The sequence below is a fragment of the Entelurus aequoreus genome, linkage group LG06, assembly GCF_033978785.1.
Source record: "Entelurus aequoreus isolate RoL-2023_Sb linkage group LG06, RoL_Eaeq_v1.1, whole genome shotgun sequence".
Taxonomy (NCBI): domain Eukaryota; kingdom Metazoa; phylum Chordata; class Actinopteri; order Syngnathiformes; family Syngnathidae; genus Entelurus; species Entelurus aequoreus.
The window spans coordinates 7189461-7213900 of record NC_084736.1 but is presented as its reverse complement, the minus strand read 5'-3'; the positions used below and the strand labels follow the sequence as shown (position 1 = coordinate 7213900).

Sequence of the window (24440 nt, the reverse complement as noted above, 5' to 3'; positions counted from 1 at the left end):
GGAGGTGAGGGGAGCAGTGGGCAGCAGCAGTGCCGCTCCCGGGAATCATTTTTGGTGATTTAACCCCCAATTCCAACCCTTGATGCTGAGTGCCAAGCAGGGAGGTAATGGGTCTCATTGTTATAGTCTTTGGTATGACTCGGCCGGGGTTTCAACTCACAACCTACCGATCTCAGGGGAATAATGCTGTATAATAGACTGTATTTATATTATTCACATGTAAGTAATGCTGTATAATAGACTGTATTTATGTTATTCACATGTGAATTATGCTGTATAATAGACTGTATTTATATTATTCACATATTAATTATTCTGTATAATAGACTGTATTTATATTATTCACATGTGAATTATGCTGTATAATAGACTGTATTTATATTATTCACATATGAATTATGCTGTATAATAGACTGTATTTATATTATTCACATATGAATTATGCTGTATAATAGATTGTATTTATATTATTCACATGTGAATAATGCTGTATAATATGCTGTATTTATATTATTCACATGTGAATTATGCTGTATAATAGACTGTATTTCTATTATTCACATGTGAATAATGCTGTATAATAGGCTATACAATTCACATGTGAATTATGCTGTATAATAGACTGTATTTATATTATTCACATGTGAATAATGCTGAATTTATATTATTCACATGTGTATAATGCTGTTTAAAAGACTATATTATTCACATGTGAATAATGCTGTATAATAGACTGTATTTATATTATTCACATGTGAATAATGCTGTATAATAGACTGTATTTATATTATTCACATGTGAATAATGCTGTATAATAGACTGTATTTATATTATTCACATGTGAATAATGCTGTATAATAGACTGTATTTATATTATTCACATGTGAATTATGCTGTATAATAGACTGTATTTATATTATTCACATATGAATTATGCTGTATAATAGACTGTATTTATATTATTCACATGTGAATAATGCTGTATAATATGCTGTATTTATATTATTCACATGTGAATTATGCTTTATAATAGACTGTATTTATATTATTCACACGTGAATAATGCTGTATAATAGGCTATACAATTCACATGTGAATTATGCTGTATAATAGACTGTATTTATATTATTCACATGTGAATAATGCTGTATTTATATTATTCACATGTGTATAATGCTGTTTAAAAGACTATATTATTCACATGTGAATAATGCTGTATAATAGACTGTATTTATATTATTCACATGTGAATAATGCTGTATAATAGACTGCATTTATATTATTCACATGTGAATAATGCTGTATAATAGACTGTATTTATGAGGGCTGCGAATCTTTGGGTGTCCCACAATTCGATTCAATATCGATTCTTGGGGTCACGGTTCGATTCAAAATCTTTTTTTTTTTTTTCGATTCAACGCGATTCTCGATTCAAAAACGATATTTTCGTGATTCAAAACAATTCTCTATTCATTCAAATACATAGGATTTCAGCAGGATCTACCCCAGTCTGCTGACATGCAAGCAGAGTAGATTTTTGTAAAAAGCATCTATAATTGTAAAGAACAATGTTTTAGAAACTGATTGCAATAATGTAAATTTGTTTTAACTATTAAATGAAACAAAAATATGACTTATTTTATCTTTGTGAAAATATTGGACACAGTGTGTTGTCAAGCTTATGAGATGCGATGCAAGTGTTCATTTTTTATTTTGTTTTAAAAATGTCTAATGATAATGTCAATGAGGGATTTTTAATCACTGCTATATTGAAATTGTAACTAATATTGATACTGTTGTTGATAATATTCATTTTTGTTTCACTACTTTTGGTTTGTTCTGTGTCGTGTTTGTGTCTCCTCTCAATTGCTCTGTTTATTGCAGTTCTAAGTGTTGCTGGGTTGGTTTTGGAATTGGATTGCAAAAAAATAAAAATCTATTTAAAAAAAAATCGATTTTTTAAAAATGAGAATCGATTCTGAATCGCACAACGTGAGGATCGCGATTCGAATTCGAATCGATTTTTTCCCACACCCCTATTATTTATATTCTTCATGTGTGAATAATGCTGTATAATAGACTGTATTTATATTATTCACATGTGAATAATGCTGTATAATAGACTGTATTTATACTATTCACATGTGAATAATGCTGTATAATAGACTGTATTTATATTATTCGCATATGAATTATGCTGTATAATAGACTGTATTTATATTATTCACATGTGAATAATGCTGTATAATAGACTGTATTTATATTATTCACATATGAATTATGCTGTATAATAGACTGTATTTATATTATTCACATGTGAATAATGTTGTATAACAGACTGTATTTATACTATTCACATGTGAATAATGCTGTATAATAGACTGTATTTATATTATTCGCATATGAATTATGCTGTATAATAGACTGTATTTATATTATTCACATGTGAATAATGCTGTATAATAGACTGTATTTATACTATTCACATGTGAATAATGCTGTATAATAGACTGTATTTATATTATTCGCATATGAATTATGCTGTATAATAGACTGTATTTATATTATTCACATGTGAATAATGCTGTATAATAGACTGTATTTATATTATTCACATATGAATTATGCTGTATAATAGACTGTATTTATATTATTCACATGTGAATAATGTTGTATAACAGACTGTATTTATATTATTAACATGTGAATAATGCTGTATAATAGACTGTTTTTATATTATTCACATGTGAGTTATGCTGTATAATAGACTGTATTTATATTAGTCACATGTGAATAATGCTGTATAATAGACTATTTATATTATTCACATGTGAATAATGCTGTATAATAGACTGTATTTATATTATTCACATGTGAATAATGCTGTATAATAGACTGTATTTATATTATTCACATGTGAATTTCATTTTTATTTTCTTTTTTTTTAATTTTTTTTATTTCAGGCAATGACATAAAAAAAAAGTACAAAGTTGACAACACATAATAATATAAATTAATATAGTGCTGTACATATTTTATTCACATGTGAATAATGCTGTGTAATAGGCTGTATTTATATTATTCACATGTGAATAATGCTGTGTAATAGGCTGTATTTATATTATTCACATGTTAATAATGCTGTATAATAGGCTGTATTTATATTATTCACCTGTGAATAATGCTGTATAATAGACTGTATTTATATTATTCACATGTGAATTGTGCTGTATAATAGACTGTATTTATATTATTCACATGTGAATAGTGCTGTATAATAGACTGTATTTATATTATTCACATGTGAATAATGCTGTATAATAGACTGTATTTATATTATTCACATGTGAAATATGCTGTATAATAGACTGTATTTATATTATTCACATGTGGATTATGCTGTATAATAGACTGTATTTATATTATTTACATGTGAATTATGCTGTATGATAGACTGTATTTATATTATTCACATGTGAATTTCATTTTTCATTTTATTTTTTTTCATTTATTTATTTCAGGCAATGACATAAAAATAAAAATAATTTTAAAAAAAAGTACAAAGTTGACAACACATAATATAAATTAATATAGTGCTGTATATATTTTATTCACATGTGAATAATTCTGTATAATAGACTGTATTTATATTATTCACATGTTAATAATGCTGTATAATAGGCTGTATTTATATTATTCACCTGTGAACAATGCTGTATAATAGACTGTATTTATATTATTCACATGTGAATTGTGCTGTATAATAGACTATATTTATATTATTCACATGTGAATAATGCTGTATAATAGACTGTATTTATATTATTCACATCTGAATTATGCTGTATAATAGACTATATTATTCACATGTGAATAATGCTGTATAATAGACTGTATTTATATTATTCACATGTGATTAATGCTGTATAATAGACTGTATTTATATTATTCACATGTGAATAATGCTGTATAATAGACTGTATTTATTTTATTCACATGTGAATAATGCTGTATAATAGACTGTATTTACTTCTCGTCTGCCGCGTTATTTTGATCGGGAAACACGGATTTTGACCATGAAAATTATCAAAATATACAGGAACCACACTAAAATCACATAGAAAACATATACTCAAAAACCTACTCAGTGGCCTAGTGGTTAGAGTGTCCGTCCTGAGATCGGAAGGTTGTGAGTTCAAACCCCGGCTGAGTCGTACCAAAGACTATAACAATGGGACCCATTACCTCCCTGCTTGGCACTCAGCATCAAGGGTTGGAATTGGGAGTTGAATCACCAAAAATGATTCCCGGGTGTGGCCACCGCTGCTGCTCACTGCTCACTGTGATCAAGGGTGATGGGTCAAATGCAGAAAATAATTTTGCCACACCTAGTGTGTGTGTGACAATCATTGGTACTTTAACTTTAAAAGAGAAATATTCAAACATATTTTATTGTATTACTACGTTTTTGAACATCTCATGGTTAAGCCACCTGGTGGCAAGGTGAGGCACTGCCTCACTTGCCTCCCCTGACAGCATGTCACTGGAATGTATTGTATCGTTGTGGCGGCAATTGTCGTTTTGGGCTAACTTGCGTCATTACCAATAGAATGTCAATCCAGTTGAGTTTGAAGTGTGATTCGATTTCTTGTTCTCACAGGAAGACGATGATCTCCCGTATGAGGAGGAGATCATCAGAAATCCATATTCAGTCAAGTGTTGGATGCGTTACCTGGAGTTCAAACAGAATGGGGCTAAATCCACCGTCAACATGATCTATGAACGGGCTCTGAAAGAGCTACCTGGAAGGTAAGTGTGTTATTTAGGTATGTGGATTGTCAATGAGTGTATTTGAATTTATGTGAATGGGTTTATATCCAAATGCACTCCCAAACTATAACTATTTAACTACATTCCCTTATAGCTATAAACTGTGGTACAATTACCTAAGGGAGCGAAGGAAACAAGTGAAAGGGAAATGTATAACTGAGCCAGTTTTTGAAGAGGTCAACAATTGCCACGAAAGAGCACTGGTGTTCATGCACAAGGTGATCATCACATTTACAGACCACATTCTTCATCTTAAGGATAAAATCCGACCGCGTTTGTAATTAACACCATGTGTCTGTCTTTCCTGACTCCAGATGCCCAGAATATGGATTGACTATTGCCAGTTCTTAGTGTCGCAGTCGAAGATGACACGGAGTCGGCGAACGTTTGACCGCGCACTTCGAGCTCTTCCTGTTACTCAGCATCCCCGCATCTGGCCTCTGTATCTCCGCTTTGTCCGAAACCTGCCCCTGCCTGAAACCGCCCTCCGAGTGTACCGCAGGTACCTCAAGGTGAGGACTCCAGACCTTTCTGTTGCCATACTGTGAAGCAAGGCTCGCCAATAATGACCCTTTGTGCTATACAGCTTTCTCCCGAGAATGCAGAGGACTACATTGAATACTTAAAGTCTGTCGGCCGCTTGGATGAAGCTGCAGTGCGTTTAGCAGCTGTTGTCAACGATGAAGGTTTTGTGTCCAAAGAAGGCAAATCTAACTATCAGGTAAGTTTTCCTTTTCGTTCCTTGGGAAATTGGGGAAAAAAATCAGAAAGACTTTTAGTTGCATTATTCTGTTTATTTATTGATGCAGTTATGGCACGAACTATGCGACCTGATTTCGAAGAACCCGGATAAGGTGACCTCTCTCAACGTAGGCGCCATCATTCGTGGTGGGCTCACCCGCTTCACAGACCAGCTCGGCAAACTTTGGTGCTCCCTAGCCGATTATTACATCAGGAGCGGCGTCTTTGAAAAGGTTTGTAAATCTATAGCTGCAGTTTTTGCTTATCACTCTATTTTATGCTGTATTCATGTCTATAAACTAGGGCTGGGCGATATATCGATATACTCGATATACCGTGGGTTTGTCTCTGTGCGATATAGGAAATGACTATATCGTGATATTCGAGTATGTGTTCTCACACAGTTGCTTTTAGCTGCGGGCATTACACTGCATGCATTTCCCCACTCTTTCTTGTCTCTCCTTCTCACAGAGACATAAACAAGCGCACCTTCTTACACACGTGCAACGTCATACGCCCTCCCCGAGCAGAGAGGTAGCTACATGGGTAACATTAGCTGTGATGCTAATCAATTAATCACAAACATTATATGAGTTGTGTATTTTTCTAAGAGAATTGCTATGTGTGCAGGGATTATCCAGCCTGGCGCTGGCTAGTTCTAGCTTAACTGACTCCTCACCCGGACTAGCAGACTCTGTAATTGCCTGAGACCGGGCTTGCTCTGGTGTAGTTAGTCAAGTGTGACTCAAACAGAAATCTATGTTCCTAGACAGGATGATGCTAACGGTGCTTTGCGAGTGGTGACACGAGAGAGAGAAGGTAACAAAGGGAGGAATAATTCATTCCCAAGAAAAACAGCACGGGGTACATCGTCTGGCGGTGGTTTGGCTTCAAGCGGGAATATGTTGAACAATTATGCGGCAAAAGCGTTGCTACAAAAAGTAGTAGCACTGCTAATTTGTAGCATCATTTGAAAAGTCACCTGCTGGAAAATGGAAGAGTGCTTGAAACTCCGCATGTCAACATCTCCGTTCGGTGCCACACACACGAAATGCCGAAGCAACAATTTCCAGATTAACATCATATGAAAAAAAAATCAACAACAGAAGGAGATAACGTCCGCAGGAACCTACCACAGAACGAAGGACATACATTGTTTGATTTCCTATTATGCAGCTCATTTTCATGACAGTTTTTGAAATATCTTGTGTGACATCATGCACGAAAGTGCACTTTATTTGTTTTTAACTATTGTAGTGGCGTTCTGTTCAAAAAGTGCACTTTAATTTAGTGTTGTTTTGATATGTCATCTCAAGTAAGAGTACTGTTACTTTAGAGATTTATTACTCAAGTAAAAGTAAGGAGTAGTCACCCAAATATTTACTTGAGTAAAAGTAAAAAGTATGTTGTGAAAAAACTACTCAAGTACTGAGTAACTGATGAGTAACCTGTTCATTTAATGAAGACGGCAACAAATAATGCACAAAAACATAAAAATAGCAGTGAACAAATTCAGAGCCAGGAATATCTCTTAAGCAACTAAAACAATAATATATTAAATAACAATACATAAAAAATTAAGTAAATTAAGGCAAATTGAGCCACAATAACTTAACAGCACCATAGGTTCAGTAGGCAGAGATTACAAAGGAAAATAACAAGTTAGCCTTTACGCATGTGTGTGTGTGTGTGTGTGTGTGTGTGTGTGTGTGTGTGTGTGTGTGTGTGTGTGTGTGTGTGTGTGTGTGTGTGTGTGTGTGTGTGTGTGTGTGTGTCTCTCTATGAGGCTGCAGTGCGTTAATAAATGTCCCCACACAATGTACATTTGACAGTGATTCATAGCAAGGAAGCTAACATCAGCCTATGGTGACAGCCAAAATATCTACTAACGCTATTTACCGCGATGTGCTTCCTCAAATTAGATGTTGAGTTCATGTAAGCTTAAGCTTGTTGCCGCTGAAACTTTATGTGCAGTTAATCACGTGACCACCTGGCTCTGTTTGATTGGTGAAATGGAGTCAAACTTCACCAGTGACTGTATTTGATTGGTAAAACGCAGGCATGCGATAGATCCTACTTTGAAGGTCTGTCTGACAAACCAAAACAAACAAAGCGTGCATTAACAGATCGATAAAAATCAGTAGCGAGTAGCGAGCTGAATGTAGATAAATGGAGCGGAGTAAAAGTAGCGTTTCTTCTCTATAAATATACTCAAGTAAAAGTAAAAGTATGTTTCATTAAAACTACTCTTAGAAGTACAATTTATCCCAAAATTTACTCAAGTAGATGTAACGGAGTAAATGTAGCGTGTTCCTACCCACCTCTGGTCATCTTAGTGACATCATGCACAAAAGTGCACTTATAGCTTGTTTTAAAATGTCTCTGACAATCTTGCACTTTCTGTTTTGAAATGATATGAATGTTTGGGCCACTGCTTAGTAAATGTTTAATAAATACAGTTTTGGTAAATTGACTTAGTTGTGATTTCCCTCTCTGCATGAAAGTTTAAAATGAGCATATATTAATGCAGTATGAAGAAGAATGTTTTAATGTAGACACATAGAATCATCATACTGCTGTGATTATATGCATTAAGTGTTCATTCAAGGCTAAGGCAAAATATTGCGATATATATCGTGTATCGTGACATGGCCCAAAAATATCGAGATATTCATAAAAGGCCGTATAGCCCAGCCCTACTATAAACACAATTTTGTTTGGGATGCCCTCACTCCTTGTCTCTTGAATCCGTCAGGCCCGTGATGTGTACGAAGAGGCCATCCTTACCGTGGTGACCGTACGAGATTTCACTCAAGTCTTTGACAGCTACGCCCAGTTTGAGGAAAGCATGATCGCGGCCAAGATGGAGACCACGGCCGAGATTGGCCAGGATGAGGATGGTTTGTGTGGTGTCATTGACAAATAGGTAACATTATTCGTTGACTTTGTCACACTTGCATGTTCATGTTTGTTGTTCGCCGCTCCAGAGGACATCGACCTGGAGCTTCGGCTCGCCCGCTTCGAGGAGCTGATTGCACGGCGCCCTCTTCTCCTAAACAGTGTGCTTCTGCGACAAAACCCCCACAACGTCCACGAGTGGCACAAGCGTGTAAAACTGTACGAGGGCGTTCCACGGCAGGTCAGGTGTCCTACGCACGTAAATAACAGCGTTATCGGAATCTGTTTGAATGAAAGTATGCCTTTCATACACCCTGCAGATCATCAACACATACACAGAGGCAGTGCAGACTGTTGATCCAGTGAAAGCCACTGGGAAGCCTCACACGCTCTGGGTCAAATTTGCTAAATTCTATGAGGAAAATGAGCAGCTGGATGATGTACGTGTACATTATTTCAATGGGCCTATTTGGTCAAAATGTGTCCGTTTTGACTGCATATGTGTATTTTCCTATGTAGGCCAGGACTATATTTGAGAAGGCAACCAAAGTGAATTACAAGCATGTGGATGACCTCTCCGCAGTGTGGTGTGAATATGGAGAGATGGAGCTTCGGCATGAGAATTACGAGCAGGCACTGAGGATACTTAGGGTAAGACCTGTCCTTTCTCATATTTTCAGTCATTTTAAGTATTTAAATAATCAATAATATCCATTCCTACCACTTGTTATTGTTAAAGAAAGCTACGGCCATCCCATCCAAAAAGGCAGAGTACTTTGACGCCTCCGAGCCAGTCCAAAACAGAGTCTACAAATCTTTAAAGGTCTGGTCCATGTTGGCAGACTTGGAAGAAAGTCTTGGCACTTTTATGGTACGTATCTGTGTGCGTGTGTTGGTGTTTGTTCCTCAGTACGTCCATTTTGTACAGTACAATGGGGCAAAGATTCTCAAACTGTGGTACGCGAGCTCCATCTAGTGGTACGCCGAAGAATCCCTAATTAAAGTACAGTTATTTATTTTCCTATATTCAAACACAGTGTTACTGTTTAAACTGTGTGTTACGTTAGTGTGGCCAAAAATATTAAACAGTGTTTCCCACACATTCATTTATTTGTGGCGGCCCGCCACGAAAGAATTACGTCCGCCACAAATATTTTTTTATTTTTTTATTTTTTTTTGTCCTGTCCAGCTTCTCAGGCAAATCATATAGTTGATGTAGATGCCCATATAGGCTGTTCAGATTTACTTTACAAAAGAGAAGTGTAGGTTACTTCTCTTGTTGCCTTATTTGTATTTGACCACTACTGTTTCCTGTTTATTTGTTACTGACTGTGGCAGGACACCTCTGCCTCTGTTTCACTTTATGTTGCTGGTAAATAATATGGTTGTAGTAGTAGGCTAAAGTTAAATTATTTAGTATGCACTAATTAAAGGGGCAGAGCTTTAAGAGACATTTTAGCTTTTATATTTTATAAGATATATTTTTTGTAAGAACCACAATTAATAAATATATTTCAGTGAATAACTTATTGTTCAAATCTGTATATAAATATGTACATAAAGTGTTGTAATTATATTGTAAAATGATTGGATGGATGGATGGACGGACGTTTAAACCAAAATTGTTATTATTAATTAGTAGGTATACATTTTTTGAGCCTTTTTTAGAGAAAATCATATCATTTTAGTAAATTATGCAAATTATTCAATGATGTCATGGTGGCCACGCCCATAGGTATCTTGGCAGTTTATGGGAAACACTGTTAAATATAGTTGTTCAATGTGTGTAACGTTAGTGTGGCCCAAAATATTAAATGTATTTGTTAAATAAAACCTCTGCCTAGTTTTAATGCATACTTAGGATTACTACGCTAATGTATTTTAATGTTGGTCATTATGGCGGTACTTGGAGAGCCAAGTTTTTTCTGAGGTGAAAAAAAGTTTGAGAATCAATGCTGTGGGGTTGTCTTAAAGTTTTCCACCAGAAGCTAAAATTGGTTCTATATACACTAAACCCTTGTTTATCGCTGTTAATTGGTTCTGGCCTGACCATGGAAAAATACTTTCAGAGGAGTAGGAATTATTTATTTTAAATGAAAAATTAAATAGCTAGAGCAGGGGTCGGCAACCCAAAATGTTGAAAGAGCCATATTGGACCAAATATACAAAAAAGTAATCTGTCCGGAGCCGCGAAAAATTAAAAGACTTCTGTAAGTGTTATGATGGCGACACGTGATCTAAGTGGCTAATTAGCTATATTTGCCTACTATCAAAATGACTATGTGTTGCTGGCTGACGCAAATCTTCGTTGATAGAAATGTTGAAATGTAAAATTTATTCTACACATTTTTACAACATTGGAAAACATTAGTAAAACTTCTCAGAGGGGTGAGATAACTCCTGGAAATGACTGTCTTAGAATGGCCAAAGGTATAGATGTGTGTGTCCAAGTTAAAGGAAACGGCAGGCTGTCTTCTTCTAATGGAAGCTGGGGAACGTTTGCTGTGGTCTGGAACAACATGGTACACAAACAACTATCAGAAATGCAGCCAATATTACATACGGATAATGTGTCATGAAAAATAGAAAAATAAACTAAATACACAGAGGACATAAGTAAAGGAAATTAAATATACCTACAAACGAGGCATAATGATGCATTATGTACATGCAGCTAGCCTAAATAGCATGTTAGCATCGATTAGCTTGCAGCCATGCAGTGACCAAATATGCCTGATTAGCACTTCATAACAAGTCAATAACATCAACAAAGCTCACCTTTGTGCATTTACACACAGTATAAAACGTTTGGTGGACATAATGAGACAAAAGAGTGGCATACAACACGTCTTTCTGTGGCAGCTTAGGAGAAAGTTGTACATGTAAACAAACTGTTGAGTCACAGTCCACACAACGGTGAGTTCAAGGGCAGCTTAAATTAGTAGGACAAAACGGCGTTCGCCAAATACTGTCATCAGTGAAACACAAACCTATTAAACAGTGGGCTTTCTAACAATTAGGAAGGTTTGTGTCGTGTTTGTCCTCCCACAGAAACCATATTACAACAAAAAATATATCGCCCCATTTTTTTTCCATTTAATGTAATATAGAAAGGCTGCCTTAGGCTGAGCCAATCCGTGGCCACGATACTGAATAGTGTGCTGGTCAGTTTGGTCTCATGTAGTAGCCATTACAACTTGATCTTTTTAGTTCAATTTGACAGTTCATGCTTGAAAATGCTGTCAAAGATCCTGAATGAAAACCAATGATTCCCCTCCAACTTGATTAAGCTTGAGAGGTGCTGCAAAGAGGAATGGGCCAAACTGCCTAAAGATAGGTGTGCCATCTTATTCAAATAAAATTGAGGCTGTAATTGCTGCCAAAGGTGCATCAACAAAGTATTGAGCAAAAGGTCTGAATACTGTGATTTTTTTTTTTGCAAAAAATTCTGTCAAGATGGGGTGCTGAGTGTACATTAATGAGAAAAAAAACGAACTTATTTGATTTTAGCAAATGGCTGCAATGAAAAATGTAAAGGGGTCTGAATACGTTCCGTACCGACGGTTTATTTAGTAAGAAGGATAGGATAGGATAGATTTTTTTTTTTATGAAGGGTTTGTTAAATTGACACAAATTATTTTCAGGCTTTTTGCGGTCCTCATATAAAAGGATGTGGCAGACTAAATTTGGCACCCTGGGTCTTGAGTTTGACACCTGTGATTTCGGCCAAAAATACGTAGGATATGCTTATAAACATTAACACCCCTAAAAATCTGCAATAGAAGCTGCAAACTTCAAGCATGACGGTATTTGAAGACAAAGCTTTATGTTATTAATAGTTATTAGTATTAGTAGTATTTGATATATATATATATATATATATATATATATATATATATATATATATATTTATTTATTTTTTTATTTTTACGATGTGCCACAGGCTAATAAAAAAACAAACCCGTCGGCAGCAAGTCTTGGGCCTCACTTTGGACATACCTTACAGTAAATGATTAAAAATCATAGTAATTTTTCCCTGCTTCTCTTTTGCCTGCAGTCTACAAAAGCAGTGTACGACCGCATCATTGACCTGCGCATTGCCACACCACAGATCGTCATCAACTACGCCATGTTCCTCGAAGAGCACAACTACTTTGAAGAGAGCTTCAAAGTAAAACCATTATTTGTATATGTTTTTCCCACTCCAATATTCTCAAGGCCTCCCACGTGAATGCATTGGCTTTCTTTCTAGGCGTACGAGCGCGGGATCGCGCTCTTCAAGTGGCCAAACGTTTACGACATCTGGAACACCTACCTTACCAAGTTCATAGATCGATATGGAGGCAAGAAGCTGGAGAGAGCCAGAGATTTGTTCGAGCAAGCCCTTGATGGCTGTCCCGCTAAATTCGCTAAGAGTGAGTTACCCTTTTTTAAAAGTGGCATTGTGTTCTATCATGCTTATTTGTACATTTGCCCATTGCTTTGCAGCAATTTACCTGCTGTACGCCAAGCTGGAGGAGGAGTACGGATTGGCACGGCACGCCATGGCGGTTTACGAGAGAGCGACGCAGGCAGTAGACACGGATGAGAGACACCAAATGTTCAATATTTACATCAAGAGAGCAGCTGAAATATACGGTGTCACATACACCAGGGCTATTTACCAGAAGGCTATTGAGGTACTAAATGATTCTACTGTAATATGTGACCTGTGCTGGCAAAATGAGTCACAATTAGGAAATTTTAAAAAAAGACTTATTGTTATTTACACATTCTCCATCTAAAGACCTTCAAAATGATATATGGCTGGTTGGAATCGGACAGAAAATGACCGAGTTACATCCGATTGAAGTCGACCAAGTTTGAGGGTCCGTTTTGAGAAAAACCAGCTTAAAGTTTACTGTTCCAGAACAGAATGTTCCAAAACAAAACTCCATAGCAACCATACCTTAAAAGTCCTTGTAGCAACACCAAAATTGGTTCAATTAAAGTCAAATCCCATGTCTAAAGGAAAAATATATATTCAACTCTATTGAAAACGGTTATGTACAAAAATTTCAACACTGTTATGTCACAGTTTTTTTGTTCACTGGTCAGTTTGTCAGCTGTCCGTAATATTCCTGACCAGCAGCACTAAGAAGATTCGCCGACTGCAGTGAATTTAGCGCACTTGCAACCGCCTGTGTACCCTCTCCACCTTCTAAATCCATTACGGAATGTAAAACTGTCTAACTTATCCACAAAAATAATAATTAAATGTTCGAAAATCACCTTTTTTCACCAAATATTCCGCTCGAATTACTGTGTGTAAGAACTAGGCACGGGAGAACAACCTGAACCCAACCCACTACGACCTGCAACGGAAAAGAAGATCCGGGGACGAAGGCCATTTGTCAAGTGGCCAAAATCCTGCGACGGGACACTGTGGAAGGAGGTCAACACTGATCTCTGCAACATCATAGAAGGGATCAGAGGCACCGCCATGAAGAAGTTGGAGAGAATGGGGGATCTAATCTATGCCTATGGAGTGGAACGGTTTGGGGTGGTCGAAGGAAAACGATCTGCTCCATCAATCCCCACTAAGTCCAGAAGACAGACAGAAATAGACCGCCTAGTCAAGGAGAGGAGACAGCTGAAGAAGCAATGGAGGAAGGCCACAGAGGAGGAGAAGGAGGGCATAAACCTGCTGCAGGGAGAGATCCAGAGTAGGCTTGCAACACTGAGGAGAGCGGAAAACCTTCTGAGGAAGCGCAGAAGGAAGGAGCAAACAAGAACACGCTTCTACAAAGACCCCTTCAAATTTGTGAAGAGTCTGTTCACAAAGGAGAAGTCTGGAAGTCTCTCAGTGTCAAAGGCCAACCTGGAAGAACATCTGCAAAAATCCAGCACAGACGACCGACACCATGAAGAGGTTACACTCCCACCTGACATGCCACCAGTCAATCCACCAGAGCACGATCTAGACATCAGCCTACCCAGATGGAGTGAAGTAGACAAAACCGTGCGTAGAGCAAGGGCCGCATCAGCTCCAGGTCCCAACGGAGTTCCATACAGGCTCTACAAAAACGCACCAGATGTCCTGCGCTTCCTCTGGAAGCTGATGAGAGTCGTGTGGCAAAAGAAGGAGATACCAACTTCCTGGCGAAGAGCCGGTGGAATCCTTATCCCCAAGGAAAAGGACTCATCAGAAATCGGCCAATTCCGCCAGATCAGCCTTCTAAATGTCGAGGGAAAAATATTCTTCAGCGTGGTTGCTCATAGGCTGGCAGGATATCTGCAAAGAAACAACCTGATTGACACATCAATCCAGAAAGCAGGCATCTCAGGCTTCCCCGGTTGCATGGAGCATACAAGTGTCATCTGGCATCAGATCCAGGTTGCCAAGAAGGAGAGAACAGACCTTTATGTGGTTTTCCTGGATCTCGCCAATGCCTTTGGCTCAGTCCCTCACAACCTCCTGTGGACAGCTTTCGACTACTTCAGGGTCCCAGCAGCTCTCACAACCCTTGTCAAGGCCTACTTCCAGGACGTCCAGCTATGCGTGACAACTGCCGAGTACACCACAGCATGGCAACACCTGGAGGTGGGAATCATGGCCGGCTGCACCATCTCCCCGCTGGCCTTCACCATGGCCATGGAGGTGATCATCCGGGCATCGCGATGGGTGGTTGGGGGACAGCTAATAAGACCTGGCCTGAGGCTGCCGCCTGTCAGAGCCTACATGGATGACCTCACAACACTCACCACAACCAAGGCTTGCACTGTACGGCTTCTGAGAAAGCTCCAAGAAAACATCGAGCTGGCTCGCATGAAGATCAAGCCAAGCAAGTCCAGAAGCATCTCTATTGACAAGGGGAAACTGTCACACCACCGCTTTCACATTGGTGAGGAACCTATTCCAACAGTCTCCGAGAAGCCTGTGAAGTCCCTAGGTCGTTGGTATGATGCCTCCCTCAAAGACAAAGAGCAGGTAGATCAGCTCAGGAAGGAGGTAGCCAACGGCCTGGAGAACATCGACAGAACCCTGCTTCCTGGCAAGCTGAAGCTCTGGTGCATGCAGTATGGACTACTTCCACGCCTATTGTGGCCACTAACCCTCTATGAAGTCCCGCTCTCTAAGGTGGAAAAGCTGGAGAGACTGGTTAGCTCATATGCAAGGAAGTGGCTTGGCCTTCCCAGGTGCCTCAGCAGTATTGGACTCTACGGCAAAGGAATGTTAGAACTGCCCATTTCCAGTCTCTCAGAGGAGTTCAAGTGCGCCAAAGTCAGACTGGAGATGATGCTACTGGATTCGAGTGATCCATTTGTAGCCCAAGCTGCCCCCATTCTGGCTACTGGGAGGAAGTGGACCCCACTGGCTGCAACTGAGCAGGCTAAAGCAGCACTCAGGCACAGAGACATTGTGGGCCGAGTATTGCAGGGGAGGAGTGGTCTTGGCCTTGGGGCCAATACACCAGCCTGGAGCAAGGCCACTCCATCTCAGAGACGCAAGCTGGTGGTCCAGGAGATACGTCGGGAAGAGGAAGCAAGAAGGTGCGCACAAGCTGTGGCGCAGGCAAAACAAGGGCAGTGGATGACATGGGAAGGAGTAGAGAAGAGGAAGATCTCCTGGAAAGAGCTGTGGGAGATGGAGGCATTCAGGGCAAGCTTTACCATCAGGGCTGCCTACGATGTCCTGCCTTCTCCAAAAAACCTCAGCCAGTGGTATGGTGAAGACCCCACATGCCCTCTGTGTCCGAGTCCAGCAACACTGAAGCACATCCTGGTGGGCTGCAAGACCAGCCTCACCCAAGGCCGTTACACCTGGCGGCACAACCAGGTGCTAAAGTGTCTTGCAGCAGTGCTGGAAAGTCGACGGACAAGTGTCAATGCCCTTCCTCCTTCGTCATCCCGTTGGCAAGCAACAACATTTGTCCGGGAGGGCGAGGGTCAAGCCAACCTCACCCCCACAAGACCAGACACTGGACAGCTAGGCGGGGCACGGGACTGGAGACTGCTGGCAGACCTGGGCCAGAGACTCTGCTTCCCAGGTGAGATTGCGTCCACCAACCTGCGGCCAGATCTTGTTCTGTGGTCAGCTTCGCTCAGGCTCGTGTACATCATAGAGCTCACGGTGCCCTGGGAGAGTGCAATGGAGGAGGCCTACGAGCGCAAGAAGTTGAGGTACACTGAGCTTGCAGCCGATGCGCAACAACAAGGCTGGAAAGCGAGGGTACGCCCAGTGGAAGTAGGCTGCAGAGGATTCGTGGCCACCTCAACATCCAGGCTCCTCAGGGAAATGGGAGTGCGAGGGAAGGCCCATCGACAGGCAGTGAAAGACCTCTCAAAAGCTGCTGAAAAGGGGAGTCAGTGGCTGTGGGTCAAGCGAAGGGACTCCACCTGGGCTTTCAAGTGAGTGATGCCATCTAGGGAGTGATCCTGGGACGCTGGGACTCACTGCTGAACCCTCTGGAGGTGTCGTGGGCCTATCAGCGAAACACTGAGGATGGGGGGCGCCCACTTGATAACCCAGAGGATGCCTTCACTCACTTGACCATCCCACTAAGTCGCATAGGTGTCTCAAGTATGCATTAGGGGATTGTAACATCTAGTCCTACACAACAGATCTTCATCAGGGCGCTGCCATGATACCACAATGCACCGCGCGGGGTGATTCAACCAATGAGGGTACGCCTCACAGCGACCGGTTAGCAACAAGCCGGATTTGTTTACGTCGGGACAGGTTTAAAAACTCGAATTCTATTAGTTCAGAATGGCGTCATCGGGAATTCCATGCTCATTTTTAGAAAGTAGGTAAACTTGGCGTCACAATGATACCAAATATGGGTAGGGGGATTCCCCCTTATTGCCGCGAGTGAGCGTTGAAAACACTTGATTTTCTCAAGGAATTTTAACACAAAGGACTAATTTCTGAAGACATACCTCGTACAAAACCTTCAAATAAAGGTGATTTAAGATGTTCTCTTGCTATTTCGATGATTGGGATCGCTAGATTGTGGCTTTATGGACTCATTTTTGTGAAAATCTCAATTTCAACCAAGATCAATTTTTTTCACTGATTTGCCTGTAGGTCAAAATTAGCCTGTGCATATTCCGACTCATTTTGCCAGCACGGGTCACATATGATTATTTACACTGCCTGGACAACAAAAGGATCACACACTAAATATTTTGTTGGATGTCCCGTCAGGGAAGACATCAGTATGTAGTATTAAAGTAGTCAGCTGACCTCATTCTTTGGACACATACCAGTGCTGGAACTATACCTAACCTACAGCAGCGAGCCTGAGCTTATTTGCTTAGTTCAGGGGTGGGCAACCCAAAACGTTGAAAGAGCCATATTGGAGCAAAAATACTAATCTGTCTGGAGCCGCAAAAAATGAAAAGCCGTATATAAGTCTTATAATGAAGGCAACACATGATGTAAGTGTCTATATTAGCTATATTAGCCTACTATCAAAATTACTTTAAAAGTTTTATATAAGTGTTATAATGAAGGCAACACATGATGTAAGTGTCTATATTAGCTATAATAGCCTACTATCAAAATGACTTTAAAAGTTTTATATAAGTGTTATAATGAAGGCAACATGACGTAAGTGTCTATATTAGCTCTAATAGCCTACTATCAAAATAACTACTGTATGTGTCGCAGGCTGAGGCAAATCTTCGTTGACAGAAATGCTGAAATTTGGTATTTATTCTACACATTTTTACAACATTAGAAACCATTAGTAAATCAGAGGCTACTCAGAGGGTGAGAACTCCTGGAAATGACTGGCTTAGAATGGCCAAAGGTGTAGATGTGTGTGTGTCTAAGTTAAATGAAACGGCAGGCTGTCTTCTTTTAATAGATTTATTACAATCTTTGGCAAGCTGTGATCTGTAACAACATGGTACATAGACAACTATCTGAAATGCAGCCAATGTTACATACAGATAATGTGTCATGAGCAGTGTTGGGTTAGTTACTGAAAACCAGTAAGTAGTTACAGTTACTAGTTACTTTAGTTTAGCTTGCTTTCCATTTTTATGTCCTCACTGTCCAGGTACGTGGAAAACGTTTTCCGTGCCATTTGCTGTTTGACGCCGGTATCATGCTAATTAGCTGCCTGAAATCGGGTGACTCCACTGTAGAAATAGCCTGCATGTCTTCTAGCATGGTTCTATCAATGTTGTCCTGGCTAGCAGTCCCTCCGTTAAAATCCTTAAGTGGAGGTGAAGTGGCATCGGAGTCTGTGTCTCTCTTTACTAGCTTCGTCGAAGCATGTTGCTTTTGTAGCTGTTTCAGCAGATTTTAATTGCTGTTTTGGGCAAGTAGATGGGATCTTTGCTCCAAGACACAACTTACATTTAACTAAAATGTTATTTTCTTTGTGCTCGACAAATGAAAAGTAGTGAGAATATCTCCATGTTAAGAAACTCGGCTTCGGCTCCGCCATGATGTCTTGTTAGTAAACACAGACCCGCCCCATACACACCGCGCCTCTTCTCTCCCTTGTGACACAGGAAGAATCAAAAGGACAACACAGCAACTCTCCAATAAAACACATTCAGATCTTCTGTTTCTAGCTGATACGACATAAAAAATAACGCAGTAACGCATCATGTAGTAACGGTAAATGAGTTAGTTACTGAATATAAAAAATAACGCGTTAGACTACTAGTTACTGCCGAAAATAACGCGTTACTTTGTAACGCTTTAGTCCCAACACTGGTCATGAGACATGCAAAACTAAATTATATACAAAGAGGATAAAAGTGAAGGATATTGAATGAGCTCAAATATACTTACAAATGAGGCATAATGATACAATATGTACAAATAGCATGTTAGCATTGATTAGCTTGCAGTCATGCACTGGCCAAATATGCCTGATTAGCACTCCAACAAGTCAATAACATCAGCAAAGCGCACATCTGTGCGTTAAACTTTTAGTGGACAAAATGAGACAAGGAAGGAGTGGAAGATTTCACATGTAAACAAACGGTTGCGTCACAGTCCACACAGTGGTGAGTTCGAGAACAGCCGAAATTAGTTGGACAAAACGATGTTCACCAAATACTCTCATCAGTGAACATATTAAACAGTGGGCTTTGTAACAATTAGGAAGGTTTTTGTCATGTTTGTCCTCAAACAAAAAACATACTGAAACAAAAAATAATAATTTTCCCCATCTTTATCCATTTTTAATCCTTTTTAAAAAATGCTCCAGGGCGGCACTAAAGAGCCGCGGGTTGCTGACCCCCGTATTAGTTCAATCAAAGTGGTGACTCTCTTTGTCCAAACAGTGTGATCGAGCAACTATGTTTTTCTGCTCAGTTTCTCAAAATATTATTACGATACTCGGTGTAATGAATAAAGTTCATGTTTGTATTCATCAAGGTCCTTCCTGATGAGCATGCCAGGGACATGTGCTTGCGATTCGCTGACATGGAGAGCAAATTGGGTGAAATTGATCGTGCCAGAGCGATCTATTCCTTCTGCTCTCAGATCTGTGACCCCAGGGTAAGAGCAGCAGCAGCAGCAGTGTCACGTTATATTTCACCAACCATGTGTATTCATTTCCTTTTTGTTACGTCAGGTCACAGCTGTGTTCTGGCAGGCCTGGAAGGAATTTGAGATCCGCCACGGAAACGAAGACACGATCCGAGAGATGCTTCGAATCAAGCGCAGCGTCCAGGCCACCTACAACACTCAGGTCAACTTCATGTCGTCTCAGATGCTGAAGGCCACCACCAGCTCCACCGGGACCAGTAAGACACTTCTCCTTTAAAAATATGCCGTAGAATTTTCACTCTTTACCATTTTTTTGTGTGTGTTTGTCCAGTTTCAGATCTTGCTCCAGGCCAGCTGGGCATTGATGACATGAAAATGTTGGAGCAGAAAGCCCAGCAGCTTGCCGCAGAGGCTGAGCAGGACAAACCCAAGCCAAAAGAAAAGATTCTTTTCGTCAGGTTTGTCTTTTTTTTCCCCCCAGCAATGAATTTCAGGGTATCCGCGGGGTCTTAAAAAGTCTAAAAAAGCCTTAAATCCAATCATTTGAATTTAAGGCCTTAAAATGTCTAAAATTATGGATGTCCGATAATGGCTTTTTGCCGATATTGTCCAACTCTTTAATTACCGATACCGATATCAACCGATACCGATACTGATATATACAGTTGTGGAATTAACACATTATTATGCCTAATTTGGACAACCAGGTATGGTGAAGATAAGGTCCTTTTTTTTTAAAAATTAATAAAATAAAATAAGATAAATAGATTAAAAACATTTTCTTGAATAAAAAAGAAAGTAAAACAATATAAAATCAGTTACATAGAAACTAGTAATTAATGAAAATTAGTTAAATTAACTGTTAAAGGTTAGTACTATTAGTGGAGCAGCAGCACGCACAATCATGTGTGCTTACGGACTGTATCCCTTGCAGACTGTATTGATATATATTGATATATAATGTAGGAACCACAATATTAATAACCCTTTTGTGTGAATGAGTGTAAATGGGGGAGGGAGGTTTTTTGGGTTGGTGCACTAATTGTAAGTGTATCTTGTGTTTTTTATGTTGATTTAATAAAAATTAAAAAAACGATACCGATAATAAAAAAAACGATACAGATAATTTCCGATATTTAATTTTAAAGCATTTATCGGCCGATAATATCGGCCGGCCGATATTATCGGACATCTCTATCTAAAATGATCCTAAAATCTCATAAAAGGTCTTAAATACGATTTTGAAAGGTTTTAAAAATCTATTGACGTTACTTTTATTTAAAACATGCATAAACTTCAGTCTCGCTTTGAAATGTTTTGATTTTTGATAGATAGATAGATAGATAGATAGATAGATAGATAGATAGATAGATAGATAGATAGATAGATAGATAGATAGATAGATAGATAGATAGATAGATAGATAGTACTTTATTGATTCCTTCAGGAGAGTTCCCTCAGGAAAATTAAAATTCCAGCAGCAGTGTACAGAATTGAGATAGAATTAAAAAAGTAAAAAGTAAATAATGAGGGTAGGGGTGTAACGGTACGTGTATTTGTATTGAACCGTTTCGGTACGGGGCGGTTCGGTTCGGAGGTGTACCGAACGAGTTTCCACACGGACATATTAAGTAGCGTAACGCACGTTGTGTAAACAATGCACACCGAGGCACAACACACGGCGTGCTAGCAGCTAACGGGCTACGATAGACTGACCGTACGTCCTCTTTTCACCAGACATGTCCTCTTTGGCGGAGCTGTCAGGGCGGAGTTTCTTAAATGCCTCAAATGTCCGGCATTTTGAGTTAGGGTTGCGCAGTGTTTCCCATAAACTGCCAAGATACCGGTGGGGGCGTGGCTATGGGCGTGGTCACCATGACATCATCGAGTAATTTGCATAATTTACTACAACGATATGATTTTCTCTAAAAAGGCTAAAAAAATGTATACTTACTAATTAATAACAACAGTTTTGTTTTAAACGTCCATCCATCCATCCATTTTACAATATAATTACAAAACTTTATGTACATATTTATATACAGATTTGAACAATAAGTCATTCACTGAAATATATTTATTAATTGTGGCTCTTACAAAAAATATATCTTATAAAATATAAAAGCTAAAATGTCCCTTAAAGCTCTGCCCCTTTAATTAGTGCATACTAAATAATTTAACTTTAGCCTACTACTTCAACCATATTTTTTTACCAGCAACATAAAGTGAAACAGAGGCAGAGGTGTCCTGCCACAGTCAGTAACAAATAAACAGAAAACAGTTGTGGTCAAATACAAATAAGGCAACAAGAGAAGTATCCTACACTTCTCTTTTGTAAAGTAAATCTGAACAGCCTATATGGGCATCTACATCAACTATATGATTTGCCTGAGAAGCTGGACAGGACAAAAAAAAAAAAAAAAAATTTTTTTATTTTTTTTATTTGTGGCGGACATAATTCTTTCGTGGCGGGCCGCCACAAATAAATGAATGTGTGGGAAACACTGGTTGCGTGGCTTTTTAACACTACCTGAGTTGTGTGGTCCTCTGTGTTTTTAAATTTAGATTTGTATTTATTGTTTTAATTGGTTTTACCTAGGGGTGTAATGGTACGTGTATTTGTATTGAACCATTTCGGTAGGGGGGTTCCGGTTCGGTTCGGAGGTGTACCGACAAATGTAAATGTAATTTTAATAACCGAACGAGTTTCCACACGGACATATTAAGTAGCGTAACGCACGTTGTGTAAACAATAACACCGAGGCCGGTATAGCTCGGTTGGTAGAGCGGCCGTGCCAGCAACTTGAGGGTTGCAGGTTCGATCCCCGCTTCCGCCATCCTAGTCACTGCCGTTGTGTCCTTGGGCAAGACACTTTACCCACCTGCTCCCAGTGCCACCCACACTGGTTTAAATGTAACTTAGATATTGGGTTTCACTATGTAAATCGCTTTGAGTCACTAGAGAAAAGCGCTATATAAATATAATTCACTTCACTTCACTACATGGCATGCTAGCAGCTCTTTTCACCGGACATGTCCTCTTTTGCGGAGCTGTCAGGGCGGAGTTTCTTAAATGCCTCAAATGTCCGGCATTTTGAGTTAGGGTTGCATGTATTTTCAATGTACGTCCAGGGTTAAGAAGGGGTTAGAAACAAAACACATTGTGGTGGCAGCAGCATTGGTGAGGGAGGGGCAGAGAGAGAGAGAGAGAGAGTTATGATAAACGCGCATGCGTCGCCAGGCTCTGCTTTTTATCCATAGATTTATCACATTTAATTTTTTATTATCTATAGCAGGGGTGTCAAAAGTGTGCCATTTGCGGCCTACAGCTAATGTTTTAAAGGCCCACGGCACATTCTGAAAATACTACTAAAATAAACAAAAACATAACAAAAGTGAAATAAAAAAGCTTAAAGGTGAAATGTAATTTAGAAAAAGTTGCAATGTTGACTAATAAAACAAAGCTGTTTTTTTTTCTTTCAAACTGTCATTGCTCAAAACATAATATTGAATCAAAATCAATGTTATTATGAATTATTGACCTATCCAAGGTTCCCATTACTTCACATCAAATATTCCACTAAGAAAAATATTTTTGGTGGAAGATTTTGCAAATTTGGTAAATAAATAACCCAAAAATTTATATTTTGTTGTTTTCTTACTGTACCGAAAATGAACCGAACCGTGACCTCTAAACCGAGGTATGTACCGAACCGGAATGTTTGTGTACCGTCACACCCCTACAATATAGTGTATGTGACATGTATGAACTCACATCTGTATGGTCCTGTGCAGGAGCGACACGTCTCGCACTGAGTTGGCCGAGCTGGCCAAACAGGCCAATCCAGACGAGATCGACATAGACGACGACGATGAAGATGATGAGAATCAAGGCCCGGAAGGTGTGCAGACGCAGCTCACCAGTCTGTTGCAACTGTATTGCTTCAATGACAACATGCTAACAGTATTTCCCTCTTTTTTACCCCCTCTTAAAGAGGTGCGCTTGGAACAGAAGAGTGTGCCCACTGCGGTCTATGGAGGCCTGAAAGAGGATTGAACCATTACACCATGCAGTCCTCCCTTTTATCAATAAATATACAGAGTTCAATCAATCAATCAATCAATCAATCAATCAATCAATCAATCAATGTTTATTTATATAGCCCTAAATCACAAGTGTCTCAAAGGGCTGCACAAGCCACAACGACATGCTTGGTTCAGATCCCACATCAGGGCAAGGAAAAACTCACAACCCAGTGGGACCTCGATGAGAATGAGAATGAGAAACCTTGGAGAGGACCGCAGAGATGTGGGTAACCCCCTCCACCCCCCCTAGGGTAGACCGGATGCAATGGACGTCGAGTGGGTCTGACATAATATTGTGAAAGTCCAGTCCATAGTGGATCTAACATAATATTGTGAAAGTCCAGTCCATAGTGGATCTAACATAATAGTGAGAAAGTCCAGTCCA

The 24440-nt window shown here is 39.3% G+C and overlaps 1 protein-coding gene across 1 annotated transcript in view; it reads left to right on the top strand.

Moving 5' to 3' along the window:
* Positions 1 to 24078, top strand: part of xab2 (XPA binding protein 2) — a 24804-nt gene extending 726 nt beyond the window's left edge. The window contains exons 2-19 of the mRNA XM_062049362.1: positions 4661 to 4809; positions 4925 to 5048; positions 5145 to 5342; positions 5417 to 5551; positions 5640 to 5804; positions 8327 to 8471; positions 8559 to 8710; positions 8790 to 8909; positions 8989 to 9120; positions 9209 to 9340; positions 12527 to 12640; positions 12722 to 12884; positions 12958 to 13148; positions 19856 to 19978; positions 20055 to 20226; positions 20301 to 20427; positions 23765 to 23871; positions 23965 to 24078. Of these exons, the coding sequence (XP_061905346.1) occupies positions 4661 to 4809; positions 4925 to 5048; positions 5145 to 5342; positions 5417 to 5551; positions 5640 to 5804; positions 8327 to 8471; positions 8559 to 8710; positions 8790 to 8909; positions 8989 to 9120; positions 9209 to 9340; positions 12527 to 12640; positions 12722 to 12884; positions 12958 to 13148; positions 19856 to 19978; positions 20055 to 20226; positions 20301 to 20427; positions 23765 to 23871; positions 23965 to 24026 (2511 nt within the window). The 3' untranslated portion in view covers positions 24027 to 24078. The remainder of the gene's footprint in view (positions 1 to 4660; positions 4810 to 4924; positions 5049 to 5144; positions 5343 to 5416; positions 5552 to 5639; positions 5805 to 8326; positions 8472 to 8558; positions 8711 to 8789; positions 8910 to 8988; positions 9121 to 9208; positions 9341 to 12526; positions 12641 to 12721; positions 12885 to 12957; positions 13149 to 19855; positions 19979 to 20054; positions 20227 to 20300; positions 20428 to 23764; positions 23872 to 23964) is intronic.
* The last annotated feature ends 362 nt before the right edge of the window (positions 24079 to 24440 follow it).